This window comes from Lacerta agilis, chromosome 3 (assembly GCF_009819535.1).
Source record: "Lacerta agilis isolate rLacAgi1 chromosome 3, rLacAgi1.pri, whole genome shotgun sequence".
Classification (NCBI taxonomy): Eukaryota; Metazoa; Chordata; class Lepidosauria; order Squamata; family Lacertidae; genus Lacerta; species Lacerta agilis.
Window position 1 is genome coordinate 58,391,851 of NC_046314.1, and position 15,420 is coordinate 58,407,270.

Below are 15,420 nucleotides of genomic sequence, written 5' to 3' on the forward strand. Positions count from 1 at the left end.
TATTCCAATTCTTATTACAGTATAAAAGAAATGGGCGTATTTCCCTACAGTTCACCACTTGCCCTGAGAAAGCCAGCTGCTTTAAATTCTCCTTGTCACGTAGTAATTAAAATATTTTGAGAGTTATTATGGTTGAGGAGAAGACAGACAAGCGCAGTAAATTAATTAATTAAATGAAAGACACAGAAGCATTCTGCTGGCCAAGAGCTGGCAATTCTAATCCAACCTCCTGCAATGCAGGAATCTCAACTAAAGCATCCATGACAAAGGTTTAAAAAAGTGAAAAGAGCAAGAGACGGGAATTTTTACCTCCATGCAGTTGTTTCTGCACACACTCATACACCCCTCTATATCCACCATCCAGGCAAGCGTGTTAGAGTTCAAAGACACATTCGAGCCAAGCAAAACCATTCAAAGAAGGTGCAAAGCAGGCTGTCAAGGGATGTTGCCAGGCGAAAAGGCGTGTGGCTAGGTGTGGCTGAGACCTGAAGAGAGTCCCAAGGTCACATTTGGCCCCCAAGCCTGAGGTTCCATCTCCTGGGTCTAATATATACTGCAACATATACTATTATATAATAGGAGGCTATATAGGACAGCCTTGCAAATAGGTACTAGCCTGCATTTTTCTTTACCAACCTGCTAGATGGTTGACGGAATGGGGTGGGAGGTTGGAGAATTCCACCTACAGCAGCCTGCTGCATGCATTTGCTAGGTGTGAAGTGGAGGGGGTCAGGGGGTTCTCCTCTGGCAGAGTGCTTGGTTTCCATGCTGGGTGCCATGAAGAGGCAGAACATTCCAATCCCTGCCCCCCCCTCACCAGCAACAGCAGCCTGCTCCCTCACCTACATGCAGCTCCTTCCAGTGGCTACCAGGCTACACATGTGCACACTTAGGTTTCTAGATGCTACTGGTAGTCCCCTGCCCCCCCCCCAAATCTTAGCTTGATGAGGCAATGGAACACCCACAGAGCCTTATTCAAGTTCCAATCTGCCATCTCTTTGTCACACCCCATCATGACCAAGAAATGAAACTTATGGCAGAACCTATAAAGACTGCTGGTGACAGCAGTCACGAAATTAGAAGACGCCTGCTTCTTGGGAGAAAAGCAATGACAAACCTAGACAGCATCTTAAAAAGCAAAGACATCACCTTGCTGACAAAGGTCCGTATAGTTAAAGCTATGGTTTTCCCAGTAGTAATGTACGGAAGTGAGAGCTGGACCATCAAGAAGGCTGATCGCCGAAGAATTGATGCTTTTGAATTATGGTGCTGGAGGAGACTCTTGAGAGTCCCATGGACTGCAAGAAGATCAAACCTATCCATTCTCAAAGAAATCAGCCCTGAGTGCTCACTAGAAGGACAGATCCTGAAGTTGAGGCTCCAGTACTTTGGCCACCTCATGACAAGAGAAGACTCCCTGGAAAAGACCCTGATGTTGGGAAAGATGGAGGGCACAAGGAGAAGGGGACGACAGAGGATGAGATGGTTGGACAGTGTCCTCGAAGCTACTAACATGAGTTTGGCCAAACTGCGAGAGGCAGTGAAGGATAGGCGTGCCTGGCGTGCTCTGGTCCATGGGGTCACGAAGAGTCGGACACGACTGAACGACTGAACAACAACAAATAAAGATGAAGAGGCAGGCTCAATCCCCAGTGCATGAATTCAACAGCACAAAATAAACTAGAAAGAAGTCTCCTTTGTCTCTGAAAGCACTTTGCTTTCTTTGTTAACCGCTCATTGTCATTTCCCACTCACTCTCTTTCTCTATACCACAGCACTTGCATTCCTCTTTTTCTGCTTTACTACACAACTGCAGTCACACGCCCTCTTCTTTTTCTGTCTACATACCCACAGGAGTTACTACAGGTACACAGTATTCCCAAATGATCTCTGTTCCCACCCCTCCTATGCAAGGGAGACGGGGGAGTACAGAAAAACACATGCATCAATCTGCACAGTGATCTGGAGCTGACTCATTTCTAGCATGCCTGGAATTAATTGATTGATTGAATTTATACACTGCCCTATAACCAGAGGTCTCAAGGTGGTTCACAGAAGAAAATGAAAACCAAAAAAGACATAATCAAAATACAGTGGTATTCCCGAACGCCTCCATTGTCGTATATTTTGGTTCTCGAATGCCGAAAACCCAGAAGTAAACGCTTCCGTTTTCAAACACTTTTCGGAACCCAAACGTGTAACATGGCTTCTGCTGAGTGCAAGAAGCTCGTGCAACCAATGGGAAGCCACACCTCAGTTTCTGAGCATTTCGGAAGCCAAACAGGATTCTGGAATTGATTCCGTTCGAGAACCGAGGTACCACTGTAAAAACAACAACCTAATAGCCGCCGCCCCGCCCCCCCGTAAAACAAAACCACATTTTAAGTTCTCTTTGCACTTTGTACACATTCTAAAGTTGCCAAGACTCAGGATTAAAATGACTTTGTAATTTTTGGAGTGTGCCCATTGTTGCTCTACTTGGGAATAGACCCATCAGTCTAATTCTGGTCAGCATCAATTTCGCATGTGTTCACTGGTAAATCCATTCTGTCTTCATTTCATGTATGAAGTTATCTGTGTGCACATTCCAAAACATTTTATCCATATATATGCAGTTTTGGTACATTTTTCAGCCTACACTTTGGAACTCCCTGCCTATTGAGATCAAGCAGGTACCTTCACTTTACTCTTTTTGGAACCAGCTAAAACATTCCTGCTTAGGCAAGATATCTCAGATGCTTAGAAAGTTGAGATCATCTTAATCTGTTTTAGTATGTTAACTTTCATATGTTTTAAAGTAGGGTTGTACATTTTTTCTTGATTTTACAGTTTTATCTTCTGCAAACCACCTTGAGGTTTTTCATAAGCAAGTGGTGCATAAATTTTTAGAAATTAAATAAATAAATCAGCATTTCTGTAACTCTTATTGAGACCTAGATGAAAAGCAGGGCATGCTTTTTCTTAATTACAGTAATCAATATATAAATCTCACAATTCAATGAAGTATGCCTAGCTCACTCCAACCCTACTTGCATATAAGTGTAAGCATGTGGGATTGTTACTCATAATATTATTATGGTCTTAATCCCGTATTCCATTAGTAAATATTATTCAGTATTTTCTGCTCCAGTATTGCTGAAGCTACAGCTGTTGATACCACCCATTAACACTTTCTTGGTTAACACATCACATTAAGCCAAATTGCTATTGCTGTTTTAATGCCTTAATGTGAACATGCAATGCTGGTGAACACACTGCTCAGAAGTTCTTGCTGAGTTCCTCGCTGGCTCCCGCCGCCGCCACACCAACAGGAAACAAGCCAGAGTGTGGCTTGTCATGCCCTCAAACCCAAGCTTGTAGTTTCTTTTTCTCAAAACAAACCATGGTCCCAGGTTCAGATGTTGTGAGGGGACACTCTCTGGCTTGTTTCCCAGCAACTAGAAGGAAGAAGGCAGTGAGAACTTTAGAGTGCACTGCATGTTCACATTATGCATGGTTTCTTTAACTATGGTTTAGTGTAACATGCAAAGTGGGTCACTAGGAACATAGGAAGCTGCCTCATATTGAGCTGGACCACCTAGCTCAGTGGCTCTCCAGGGTTTCAGGCAGGGAACCTGCCTAGCCTTACCTGGAGAAGCTGCAGATTGAACTTGAGACTTTCTGCCTGAAAAGCAGATGCTCTGTCACTGAGCCCTTCCCTTATCGTAGAACAACATTTATTGTGTAACCCTGGGACAACATTTCCTCACCAACGGCGGTGATGGTGGTCATAATAAACATCGTCACCCGAATTCTGTAGTCAGAGCTTGGCAAGGTAAACACTGAGCTAATGCTAGTGGCACGTCAGCTGTTTTTAAAAACTACAGTGACAAAAATGTTCCTTTATAGAGTTCTGACATCATAGGAGCTAAATATAAAGAAGGGGAAATTCCCATACTCCCACACCTTCTGTTGACCTTTTGGCTGGTAATTGCTTGTTAGCTTATCATTTACAGCTGAATAATTAGTATTTATGTCTTAAGTAATTCTGTTGGGGGGGGAGGAAATAGGTGTATACAGTCGTAACTCGTGTTACGGCCGCTGCAGGTTACATTAGGCGCAGGTTACAAACGCGCAGAACCTGGAAGTACCGGAACGGGTTACTTCTGGGTTCGGTGGTTCACACATGTGCAGACGCGTCAAATGACATCACGCGCATGCGCAGAAGCGCTGAATCACGTCGCGCACATGCACAGACACAGCGCTTTATGATACAGACTGCTCATGATGCGAACGGGGCTCTGGAATGGATCCCGTTCACATCCAGAGGTACCACTGTATATTCTTATTTGTGGGGATGTCAGCATTTTTAACAGAGAAGTTAATCAACTCTCTTTAATCATGCACACAACTAGAACTGTCAAAGAGCATAAAGAGGTAGTTGTCACCAACATGTGGATGGCAGCTGGAGGAGAAGACAGAGGGTGAAGAAAGAGCTTCGAGCGTAGCAGCCTTTTCCCCATCCTTTGCACCCTCTGGAAAACTCAACAAACCTTCTGCATCTGGAACTGGGTGTGGAAACAGCTGTGGGCAAGTGCCTGAGGAAGTACTGTCCTCTTTGGGCCTGCCCATAAAAAGTAAGCCTAGAATGAGAGACTAGAGTGATGTCTGCTGTTTCCAGGAGCTCTTAATGCTGTGAAACTTCTGTGGGTGAGCTGAGATGGAGGGTGTGTCAGAAGGCAAATGGACTGAAAATGGGTTTTTTTATATTAGTAACTTTGCATTGTTATATGTAACTGCGTATTTTTGTTATATTTTTGTTTGAGTTGTCTGTTGCTGCTTCGAGTTTCTGTACACTGCTTAGAGATATTTTAAATACTGGTATATTAAGTGGTATAGTAATTAAATAAATAAATCAAGTTATATGGCAATCAACTCTGTCTCCGCTCATCTGACTTGGAAGAGGCAGTTGAGGTACTGGACAGGTGCTTGGAGGCACATAAAGACCAGATGTGGGCCGATGAATGGAAGCTGAGCCCTGATAAGACCAATGTGTTATGTGTTCCAAGTTCTTGTGCCCAGGAAGAGGGGAGACAGTGTGCTAGGCATGGGGTTTCACACACCCCTGTCTAGGAGGAGCAGGTCTGAAGCTTGGGGTCACAGGAAACTCGGGTGGCCTTGATGACTAGGAGTGCCTATTTTGAGTGAAGAATGGTTTGTCAACTATGGCCCCTTTATTAACTCCTAGACTGGATTGTTGCTGTGGTACAATTTGGAACTTACCAAACCTCTTTTTTAAAATGGCAGCACTGGCTTCCAGTTCGTTTGAGTCCAAATCACGGTGCTCCTTCCCCACAGACTCTATTGGACACAAAAATTGTCAGAGGGTATCCTCCTGGTAGTTCCACCACCCTTAGAACTTTGGGCATCAGTGCTCCAGGAGAGGGCATTTTTGGTTAATGCCCTCCTCAGAGAGGTGTGTCTGGCATCATCATCATGTAGTTTTTCCTCTGTACACTGAGGAGGCACCTCTTTAACCAGGTTTTTGATATATTATTAAAGGGTCTAACCTGTTCCCTGATCTTAAGTTGCTTAAGCTGTTTTTAAATTGTGGTAACCTGCCCTGGGGCCTCATGATGATTGATTAGATTCTTACCTGTCCTTCAAAATCTCTTTCTTATATACACTGTGGGAAAGGAGTCATGTCCTAAAACAGGGATGAGGAATCTGGTTTTCCAAATGTTATTAACCTACAAGTCCCATTGACCCTATCAAGCATGGTAAATGGTCAGGAATGAGGGGATCTGTGCTCCCAACATCTGGAGGGCCATAGTTTCCTCATCTTATAAGATATTTATAGGCCAAGTAGATGGATATATTAAGCACTGCCTCTAAGGACCCATTCATATGATTAATCTGGCATAGTATACCTGTGGGTTTAAGATGTTTCTGGGATATACTGAAAAAGTTGTGTGTGCCAACTCAGGACCCAACCTATATTTACCATACTAGTGGTCAACACACTTTCAGCAGCTGATCAGTAAACACAGGCTAGGGGTGAACTGAGTGTGGTGAAAGAGTTGCACAAATGGTCCCACCACACAAAAACTAAGCCTGGTTTTGCTCAGCCCATGTTCAAACCACACCAATTAGACAGTGTCACATGCGCAAGTCCAAAGCCACATCACTGGCTCTGAAAACAGAAATAGAAAGGTGAATGAATTAATTCTGAATAAATCTTTATGTTCCCAGGGAATCCCTGGGTGTGAACAGACAAGAGTGGACTACTTGTTTCCAAAGACTTCCTGCCAAAAGACTTAGCACTGAAACGCCTATTCACCTTTGTTTACAATCCTCAGGTACTACTGGTTAACAGCAGCTGCAGAATATGGACTGATTACTATCTTCGGAGCCAAGGAAACTATGAACAGCACAAGATGTGACAAAACACTCTAATTATTCTGTCTTCCATACAAAAGCCTAACAACAAATACACATGATCAGCTTTCCCAAAGACTAGCCCAGGTTTACTTCACAGACTAGGAAACAGCAGAAAGCATGTCACGTGTTACCTGCCTGGGCACACATGCTAGCGACCTTCCCCAAGGGCCAGATCCCTATGCTAATACTTACCTATGTATTTTAAATATTTCTAATCTACTGTTCAGGTCACATTGTCCTCGCAAGGCAGTTCACAAAAAGTTTTAAAAACAGGTAACATAATAAAAACAGGACAGATGCTAGGACTCTGTCTAAACAGGTGATAAAAATGATAACATGCATGATTGGTTTGAAGGGGTGATTCCCAAATAAGGCCCTCAATTGAAAGAAAAGTTGGGTATGATAGCGTAAACTGGTTCCAACTACACAGTTATTTACTTTAGCTCAGGCTTCCTCAACCTCGGCCCTCCAGATGTTTTGAGACTACAATTCCCATCATCCCTGACCACTGGTCCTGCTAGCCAGGGATCATGGGAGTTGTAGGCCAAAAACATCTGGAGGGCCGAGGCTGAGGAAGCCTGCTTTACCTTAAACCCAGATGTCAGTGGCTACCACAGGAATCAGGCTATTAGATCTTTACCAAGGTTTGAGCAGCTGATGATTGTGACTCCCTAATATTTATAAAATCTTCATAGTGAAGGCAATGGTATCAACCCAAAGCTTAAAAGAATCATGGGAACAGTGTTTCATGAAATAAGAGAGGAAAGGAAGTACTGGATATGAAAAACCATTATATTCAGTCTCAGCGAAAATATGGGGAAATTCCCTGAAACCTACTCTCTGCTGTTATATGACCTTAACTACCCTTAGTCATATATTTATGGTGTTCAATATCACCTAAGCGTTGGAGGAAATGTGAGGCATGGGGAAAATATTTCCTTATGTGGTGGGAATGCCAATGTATGGAAATACTTTTGAAGGATTTCTTTAAAGAATGTGTTATTGTTCAGTCGTTCAGTCGTGTCCGACTCTTCGTGACCCCATGGACCAGAGCACACCAGGCACCCCTATCCTCCACTGCCTCCTGCAGTTTGGCCAAACTCATGCCAGTCACTTCGAGAACACTGTCCAACCATCTCATCCTCTGTCGTCCCCTTCTCCTTGTGCCCTCCATCTTTCCCAAGAATGTAGTTATATGGTAAAGACAGATCCAAAATTAGCATTGTTACCATTTTTAATCATCAAAACGCTGAAATCCCATGTGTTTATAGCATGGCATTTATTAGCTGCAAAATACTGGAAGAACTCGAAAGATCTACTGACAGAAACGTGGTGTAACGAAGTATGATCAATTATATTGGCAGAAAAAAGTGACTGGTCAAATTTAGCCATAAAGACATCAAAATAAAACATTATGAATAATTGGGATGAGAGAAGAAACACACGAAAGATTCATAGTGAATTGTGGAAAGATCTTCACACATTAAGTTTTTGGAGGTTTATATCTAACATCTTTTATTTAGTTAGGCAACTTATACAGCTGCACTCATCAAGGAGCTGGGATTGGCTGCAGTTCTTTACCAAGCGTGAACACGCGGTGGCAAACCGGGATTTGCTATTTTATAGCATGTGTGAAACCTCCCTTCGTTTTATCTTTAGGAAGTTGCCTAAACCCAGTCACACTATTGGTCCATCTAGCTCAAAACTGTCCACACTGACCATCAGCAGCTTTCCAGGGTTTCAAGCAAGGATCTCACCCAGCTTGGCGCTTTCACAGACTGAACCTGTGACCTTCTGCTTGTAAGCAAACCCAGGAAAAATACAAAATATGATGGGTTACGTTTGAATTTCAGACAAAATAATTGCCAAACAGCATTTAAGGGCCACTTTTGTAGATGACCTCAAGACCTTACTCCATGTGCTATGTGAATGATCCGGAATAAATAACTGACAACAACAAGGCCACCACCTGGATGAGGCTCAGCAGGACTGGCAAGTGCCTCCATAGGTGAACACCTGGGAACTGCACTTATGCCGCCTCCGTTTCCATAATAGAAGAAAGTCGGCATAGAAATGCAAGAAAACACATACATAATGCGTATTTCTCACTTCACCCTACGTGGGTATTGATAAGAGGTAAATGAAGCCCGAGGCCCCTGGCTTGCCCCACCACCTGTCCTGCATGCGCGTGAGGAAGACTCTCCTCAGGTAAGCGCGCTTTTCGGCTGCAGGCGCGGCGGGTTTTGCCTTCCGCTCGCCGGAAGGAAGCTCGCCTGCAGACTCACCAGCGTTGTAGAAGCGATCGAGCACCGCCGTCTCGCCGAAGTCCAGCTTGCCGAAGTGCAGCGTCTGCAGGTCGGCGCCCACCGCCTCGCACGCTTCCCTCAGGCTCTGCAGGGCCCCGCTCTCCGCCGCCTGCAGCAGCCCCGGACTCGCCTCGTTGATCACGTAAGACACCGTGGTGCTCCTGTTGCTGTGGCCGCCGCCGCCGCCGCCGCTGTTGTTTTTGGCCCGGGCCGCCGTGTCGCTGGCGGGGCAGACGGAGCTGCTGTCCTCATTCCAAAAGGTGCCGGGCGGCGGCGCGCCTGGGCCGCCCAGGAAACCCCGGGCCGCCGTCCCCTCGCCTGCCGCTGGCGCTCTCCTGACGAGCCCATCCTCGTAGAGCAGTGGGCAGCCGCCTCCAAGAATGCCCGGCGGGCTGGGCACCGAGAAGCTGATGATCCCCGCCTCGCTGGTGTCGCCCATGCCGGCTGCTCGGCGCCGCGTCCTCCCGTCCCAGCCGCCTCCTTGCCCCGGGACAAGACTTTACGCAGATGCCATACCGCCTCCGAGTCCGCCGCCGCCTTTCCCCCCTCGACCTGCTTTCTGCTGTTGGCTTGTGCGAGCTGTTGCCGAGCTGGAAACCGGAGCGGGAGGGGAGGAGGGAGAAAAGGAGCCCTTCTTTGATTTCAAGCTGCAGCGGCGAGGGAAGCGCGGCTTCTTCCGTTGCCCGCCAAAGCCACCATTGCGCACTCCTTTCCTGAGCCCCGCCGGCTCATCAGGTTGGCGATCGGCTCACCCGGCAGCCCTAGGCGCCTTTGCAAGGGTATTATTGCACGCCAGCCGCCCTCGCTCTCGCAGTTCTTCAGCAAACCCGCCGCCGTTTGCGGGAGCGCGCCTCTCGCCGGTACGCGAGCGTCTACCTCGCCCGAGGGGCTTTGCCAACGTGAAAGACCGGGGGAAAGAAAGCAAGCGAGCGCCCAGCCACTTGTTGCATTGCTACTGTGCAAAAGCAGCACCCTGCCCAGGAAAGGCTCCGCCCTCCTACCTTAGCCACGCCCCCTGCCCTGTAGTAGAGCGAGAACTGCGCATTCCTGCGCTTGTAAACATAAGACGAGTGCCAAAGTTTGGTCGAGAGGAATCGTGCGGCGCCCGAACCGAAAAGTGGCTCCTGTATGATAAAGCGCCCTCTGCTGTGCTGCTCCTCTCGTCGACTTTGCTCCGGGTTGCTTTTACGCAAACGGGAGCCCGTTGGTAAAGAGGCTTCGCTTTACAGCCCCCACTTTCATTTCCTTTTAAAATGCAGAGGCAACTAGTGTTGCAAGATCCTCACTGAGTATAATTTATAAGTTTCAGTCCATTTTGATTTTTTTTTTTGCTGGCATATTCTTTTTCCCTGCCCTTCTCCCCAAGGTCCCAGGATGGGTTACAGGATTAAAGCACGTGGCATGAACCTTATTTTTGAAATACTAGGTGAGAAATCAGATGAAGTTAAGCACATATACGGATTCTTATTCTGTTCTTCATCTGTTCAAATATCTTGGTGGGGTGAGGGTGTCTTATTCTCCTTAGAGCTGGAAGGTAACAATGAACTGTTCTCTTTGGCAAAGGGTTGTAGCCAAGTGATAGAGCACATGCTTTTCACGAAGAAGATATTCCCTGTCTCAAGCATCTCCACATAGGGTTCAGGAAGGCCATTGTCTGAAACCCTGGAGAATTACTCTCTGTCTTTAGACTATAATGAGCTAGATAAGCTAATGGTCTGATTGGATAATGGAACTAAGTTTCCTATTCCTATTTATTTAGTTCTAAATATTTTATACCACTGTTCACATCAGCAATCCTAGAGTTGTTTCCACCAAGATGTTTCAACAAATATGTTCCAGGTTTTACTTCCAAGTGTACAGGACCAGGGTTCTATAGGGCTATAAGCATTAAAGGGCAGAGTGATTATTGATTGCATTTATATCTCACCTTTTTTCCCCCAAGAGTTGTGGGTAGCATACATGGTTCTCTCCCCTGCTCCTTTAATTCCCACAGCTACTGTGTGTGGTAGGTTATGCCAGATTTATCATATGAATGGGTCCTTAGAGGCAGTGCTTAATATATCAATCTATTTGGCTTATAAATATCTTATAAGATGAGGAAACTATGGCCCTCCAGATGTTGGGAGCACAGATCCCCTCATTCCTGACCATTTACCATGCTTGATAGGGTCAATGGGACTTGTAGGTTAATAACATTTGGAAAACCAGATTCCTCATCCCTGTTTTAGGACATGACTCCTTTCCCACAGTGTATATAGGAAAGAGATTGTGAAGGGCAGGTAAGAATCTAATCAATCATCATGAGGCCCCAGGGCAGGTTACCACAATTTAAAAACAGCTTAAGAGCATGGCAGAGTGGGGATCTGAACCCTGGTCTCCCAGTTCCCACGCCAACACTCTAGCAACTATAGCACACAGGCTCTACCCATTGACACACACCCCAGCATGTGCAACACAGTGTCCCTCTGCCTAAAGAATGCAATTATTATTATTATTTTAAATTGTTACATATGAAAAATAAGCCTATCAAGAATAAACTAACCTCCTTCACATGCTCATTTTCTGTATGCAAGTGCATTTTTCTAGGGGGAACATTCAAAGATACCATCATCCAACCTGTTCCTTGAAACCAAGTTCAGGGATCAATCCCATGCACCCACCAACATGCAAAAATAGCTTCCCTGTCTTCTTCGTGAATCTTTTCTTGCAATAGAACAAGCACTGTTGCTGATACCTCATGGGAAATAATCCCCTGGCATAGCCATAACAGATGATGTAAGTGCAAATGCAGAACTGGAGACAAACAGACTGGAGGTAGTATGAGTTAAAGGCTATGGGAAGAAACTTTTCATTTGTTTTATAAATGTACCAGTAGGTAACATTTGAGGTGACAGGTCTGTTTGACATTCAAGTGAGTTTACAACTTGTACCCAAGACATCTTTGCATTGGCTCAACACTATTAGAAAATATATAAATAGAAAATACTGTATATGGGATCCACTGTTTCACAGTGGTTACAATGTTTGTCTGAATTGGTAAAAGTCAGTATGTTTCAATTTCAATACAACCAGTGGTAAATATGGGAACAGTGGTCAAGATAAGTTAGACAAAGCTCTTTGCTGTGCAATTGAATAGATAGGGTGAATAAAAAGGGCTGAATCTAGCCATTTTCTCACAGCTTTCATCAAATATAATGTTGCTTACAGTGTGACCCCTCTTACCCCCCAAAATGTCATTGATTTTAGTTCTGGTTATAGGATACCTTTTGTGTAGCCCAAAATGGTCAAGGACTGAAGCACATGTTCAAATATGATAATTGGGCAATTGGTGTTTTCTGATTAAATTTTTGTGGCATCTACATCTGTCCATAATTTAATTAACCTATTCAATATATATGGAATGAAAATGTATCTGGAATATCCTGAAATACTGCAAGAGCTCCCACAGCGTGTTTTTCCTAGGCCTAGGAGAATTTGCAATTTATAGGCAAAAAGAGCCTGCAGCATCTTAAAAACTAACAAATCTTTAAGCATAAGCATTCATGAATTATCTATGTGCTGTAATAAAATTGTCATATCTTTAAAGTGTCACAGCCCTCTGTTGTTTCTGTTAAAACAGACTAAAATAGTTCTCTGTCTGGAAGTTTTTGCATTTTATAGAATAGTCCTTGGCTGCCACCTACTGTTCTCTTGAGTGGATCCTCTTTTAGGACACTGTTACATCACATAACAATATAAATTACATTGTTGTTTTTTACACTTAAAATGTTAAGAACCACCATTAACTTTTCAATGACAAGTGTGTTAGTGATTTACAGCCATCTAGATCAGACAGGAACACTGTAGTATTTACGTAGCCTGGTCTGGAGGAAATAAGGCTGTCTTGAAGTAACATAATCAAACTTTTAAAATTACTGGTAATTGGCCGTATATTATATACTTTTGTCTAATTTGCATTAAATATGTCTTAAAGGAAAATAATTGCCCTTCACCTTCAGTTTAAAATTTGGCCCTGGCAATAATTGTTAGGCTAGAATATTTTAGGAGCAGACACAGAGCCCAATTTTGGGGCAAACATTTAACACAGGGGTCAGCAAACTTTTTCAGCAGGTGGCCGGTCCACTGTCCCTCACACCTTGTGGGGGTCGAACTATATTTTGGGGAAAAAATGAATGAATTCCTATGCCCCACAAATAACCCAGAGATGCATTTTAAATAAAAGGACACATTCTACTAATGTAAAAACACGCTGATTCCCAGACCGTCTGTGGGCCAGATTGAGAAGGCGATTGGGCCGGCTCTGGCTCCTGGGCCTTAGTTTGCCTACCCATGGTTTAACCCATAATTTAACGGTATAACAGAACTGGGGCACCTCAAGCCTTGGGGCCAAATGCTGGCCTCTCTTAGGACTTTCACCAGGCCATATCTCCTCCTAAGTCTTGTTTCACATCTTCCTTGAGTGTTTTGGCCTGGCTGGAAAATGTCAACCCTGATGATACTCTCCACTTACCTGGAATGGTGATAGAAGGGTATGTGAGTGTGTGTAGAAACTAGTCTACTGTATGGAGATTTTACATTAATTACTCCACACACTTTTCCCTCTAGCACTGCAGGTGAACCCCAGATGGAATGCCACTCTTGGATTGAAAAAGGTTCCCTGCCCATGATGTATATAATGTAAACCACCAGCCAATGCTTCTTTATCCACATGTATTTATCAAGGATTTCCAGATTATAAATTTAGAATCCTTGGTTTTTTATGGGGGAAGAATTCCCCTATTCTGCTCCCACACTCACTCCTCCCCCCCCCCCATTATCACCATAAACAACTGCACTTCAAGACAGTGCCTGGAAGAAACACTGCTACCATCTTCCTCAGCAAGTTCTCATCTGTTTGTAATTCAAGGAGTATCACACTGCACCCAATTTAAAAGGATGCACAATTCCTCTTCCTCTGTTCTAACCTTGCAAAGCCTCCCACTTCCTCAATGACCCAACCTTTCAAAAGGGAATCAGCCCAGACAGACTGAAAGGGAAGGAACTCTCCTCCACATACTCTGCTGCTGTTGCTGCATGCCTCACCAAATCAAGCAGAAGAGACACACAGAAACTTCTTGAAACACAAACACACACCAGCAGCTAATCTAGAGGGTGCCAGGAGGGTGGGTAGAGGCCCCCATCTCTTCAGGCATTCAGCACAGCAGTCTTCCACTCACACTTTTGCTTGGGACTCACCAGGCTTGCCAGGAACTGTGGCTGCACTGCTCTTCCCAATACAATTGGTATCACAATTAGCACTGAACTGAGAAAGGCTGAATTCTTATATCTACATTTAGAAGGTATTTCTATTATACAGAGCCTCTTACCCTTTTCTGACACTTGAACATTTTTTGAGAATTCTCATGTATGGCAACACAGCTGTAAATTTGTAAGTTTCCCCAGGGCTTCTTGTCCTGGGATCCTGAAGCACACAACAGAAACACCCTTCTTCTCACACCTTCTTGTTCTCAATTCTGGGACAAGAGTCAACGTTGTCTTTGAGAGTCAGCTTCATAACACTTAAGGATGGTCTAATTTACTCCCTTCACTTTTCATTTTAATTAGAGGATTCAGCCTAGGTATATTTTAGAACCATGTATCAAATTTAAAAATTAGTTTCTAACTGTTCTGAACAGCAAGGTCACATCCTGGATTCTCAGTACAGAACACTTCATATGACAAGAATGGTGTTTTTTGATGGGTGGGAAATGATGTAATTCCATAATTTCTTGTGCAGACAGGGTGCTTTTGATAAATCTAATGCAGAAGTTAACATGTTTAGTCAAACAAAGTTGTACTTTGTATTAAAATTGCTTAATGGTTAAGCAACTCTTTTGCAAAATTTCATTATTTATGCTGCTTTTCTTTCAGTCACCTACGCAGCTTGAAACCGATTGAAACTTTCAGGCTTTTTGATATGCCAACAAAAACACATCCATGCAGGAAATGATAGAGGCTAAAATAATTAGGCACTGGTTTTTACATGGCATTGTTTATCATTCCAAGTTCAGAGTCACAAAAGTGTATGTCTGAAAACATTTCAGTTTTTACAGAACAATGTAATAATTTGCAGAACGATTAATAAAATGTACCAAGTGAGTCATTGGACTTTTATCATGCAAAACGTATTCACATGATAGGATTTCACAACAAACAGAGCTGCAATCCTATGTGTGCTAGCTTGAGATAAAGTGGTATTAAAATCAATTAAACTTTCTTCTCAGAAAACATGCATCAGATAAGTCTCAAGCTGCTATCTGAAAAGTATTTGCTCCTGAGAAGACTGACTCGAAAGGGACATCAGGGACATCAAGCCCACAATGTTAGATATACTTATTAAGATGTGGTGTGTATGCTTCTTGAATGCTGGGAAGGAAGGAGGTAGACAGGCTTGGAGGAGGAAATAAAACATACAGAAAGGGGGCAGAGAAACAAATTAATCTTCCTCGCCCAAGAAGAAACAAACAAACCACTCAGAAAAGAGAGGCAGGAGAAACCACAAAGACACTTGGGAGCAAGTGAGGGAAGGGAAAAGAAACAGAAGGTGCCTCCAGACTGTCCGTATTTTGTGGGAGGGAGTCTACGCATACTGGAAATTAATGTTTGTTCAATTAAAATGGATTTAAGTGCTCTGTTGCCCTAGTGCTAGTGTAAA

At 44.0% G+C, this 15,420-nt stretch overlaps 1 protein-coding gene across 3 annotated transcripts in view; it reads right to left on the reverse strand.

The window, feature by feature from the left end:
• The window catches only part of MAP3K5 (mitogen-activated protein kinase kinase kinase 5), a 97,520-nt gene extending 88,293 nt beyond the window's left edge, over nt 1–9,227 (reverse strand). The window contains exon 1 of one of the 3 annotated variants that reach the window (XM_033143865.1): nt 8,706–9,226. In XM_033143865.1, coding sequence (XP_032999756.1) covers nt 8,706–9,165 — 460 coding nt within the window. In that variant the 5' untranslated portion in view covers nt 9,166–9,226. Of the gene's footprint in view, nt 1–8,705 lie in introns of all 3 variants that reach the window. The other 2 variants (XM_033143866.1, XM_033143867.1) reach the window with 2 other exon arrangements.
• Between the last annotated feature and the right edge of the window lie 6,193 nt (nt 9,228–15,420).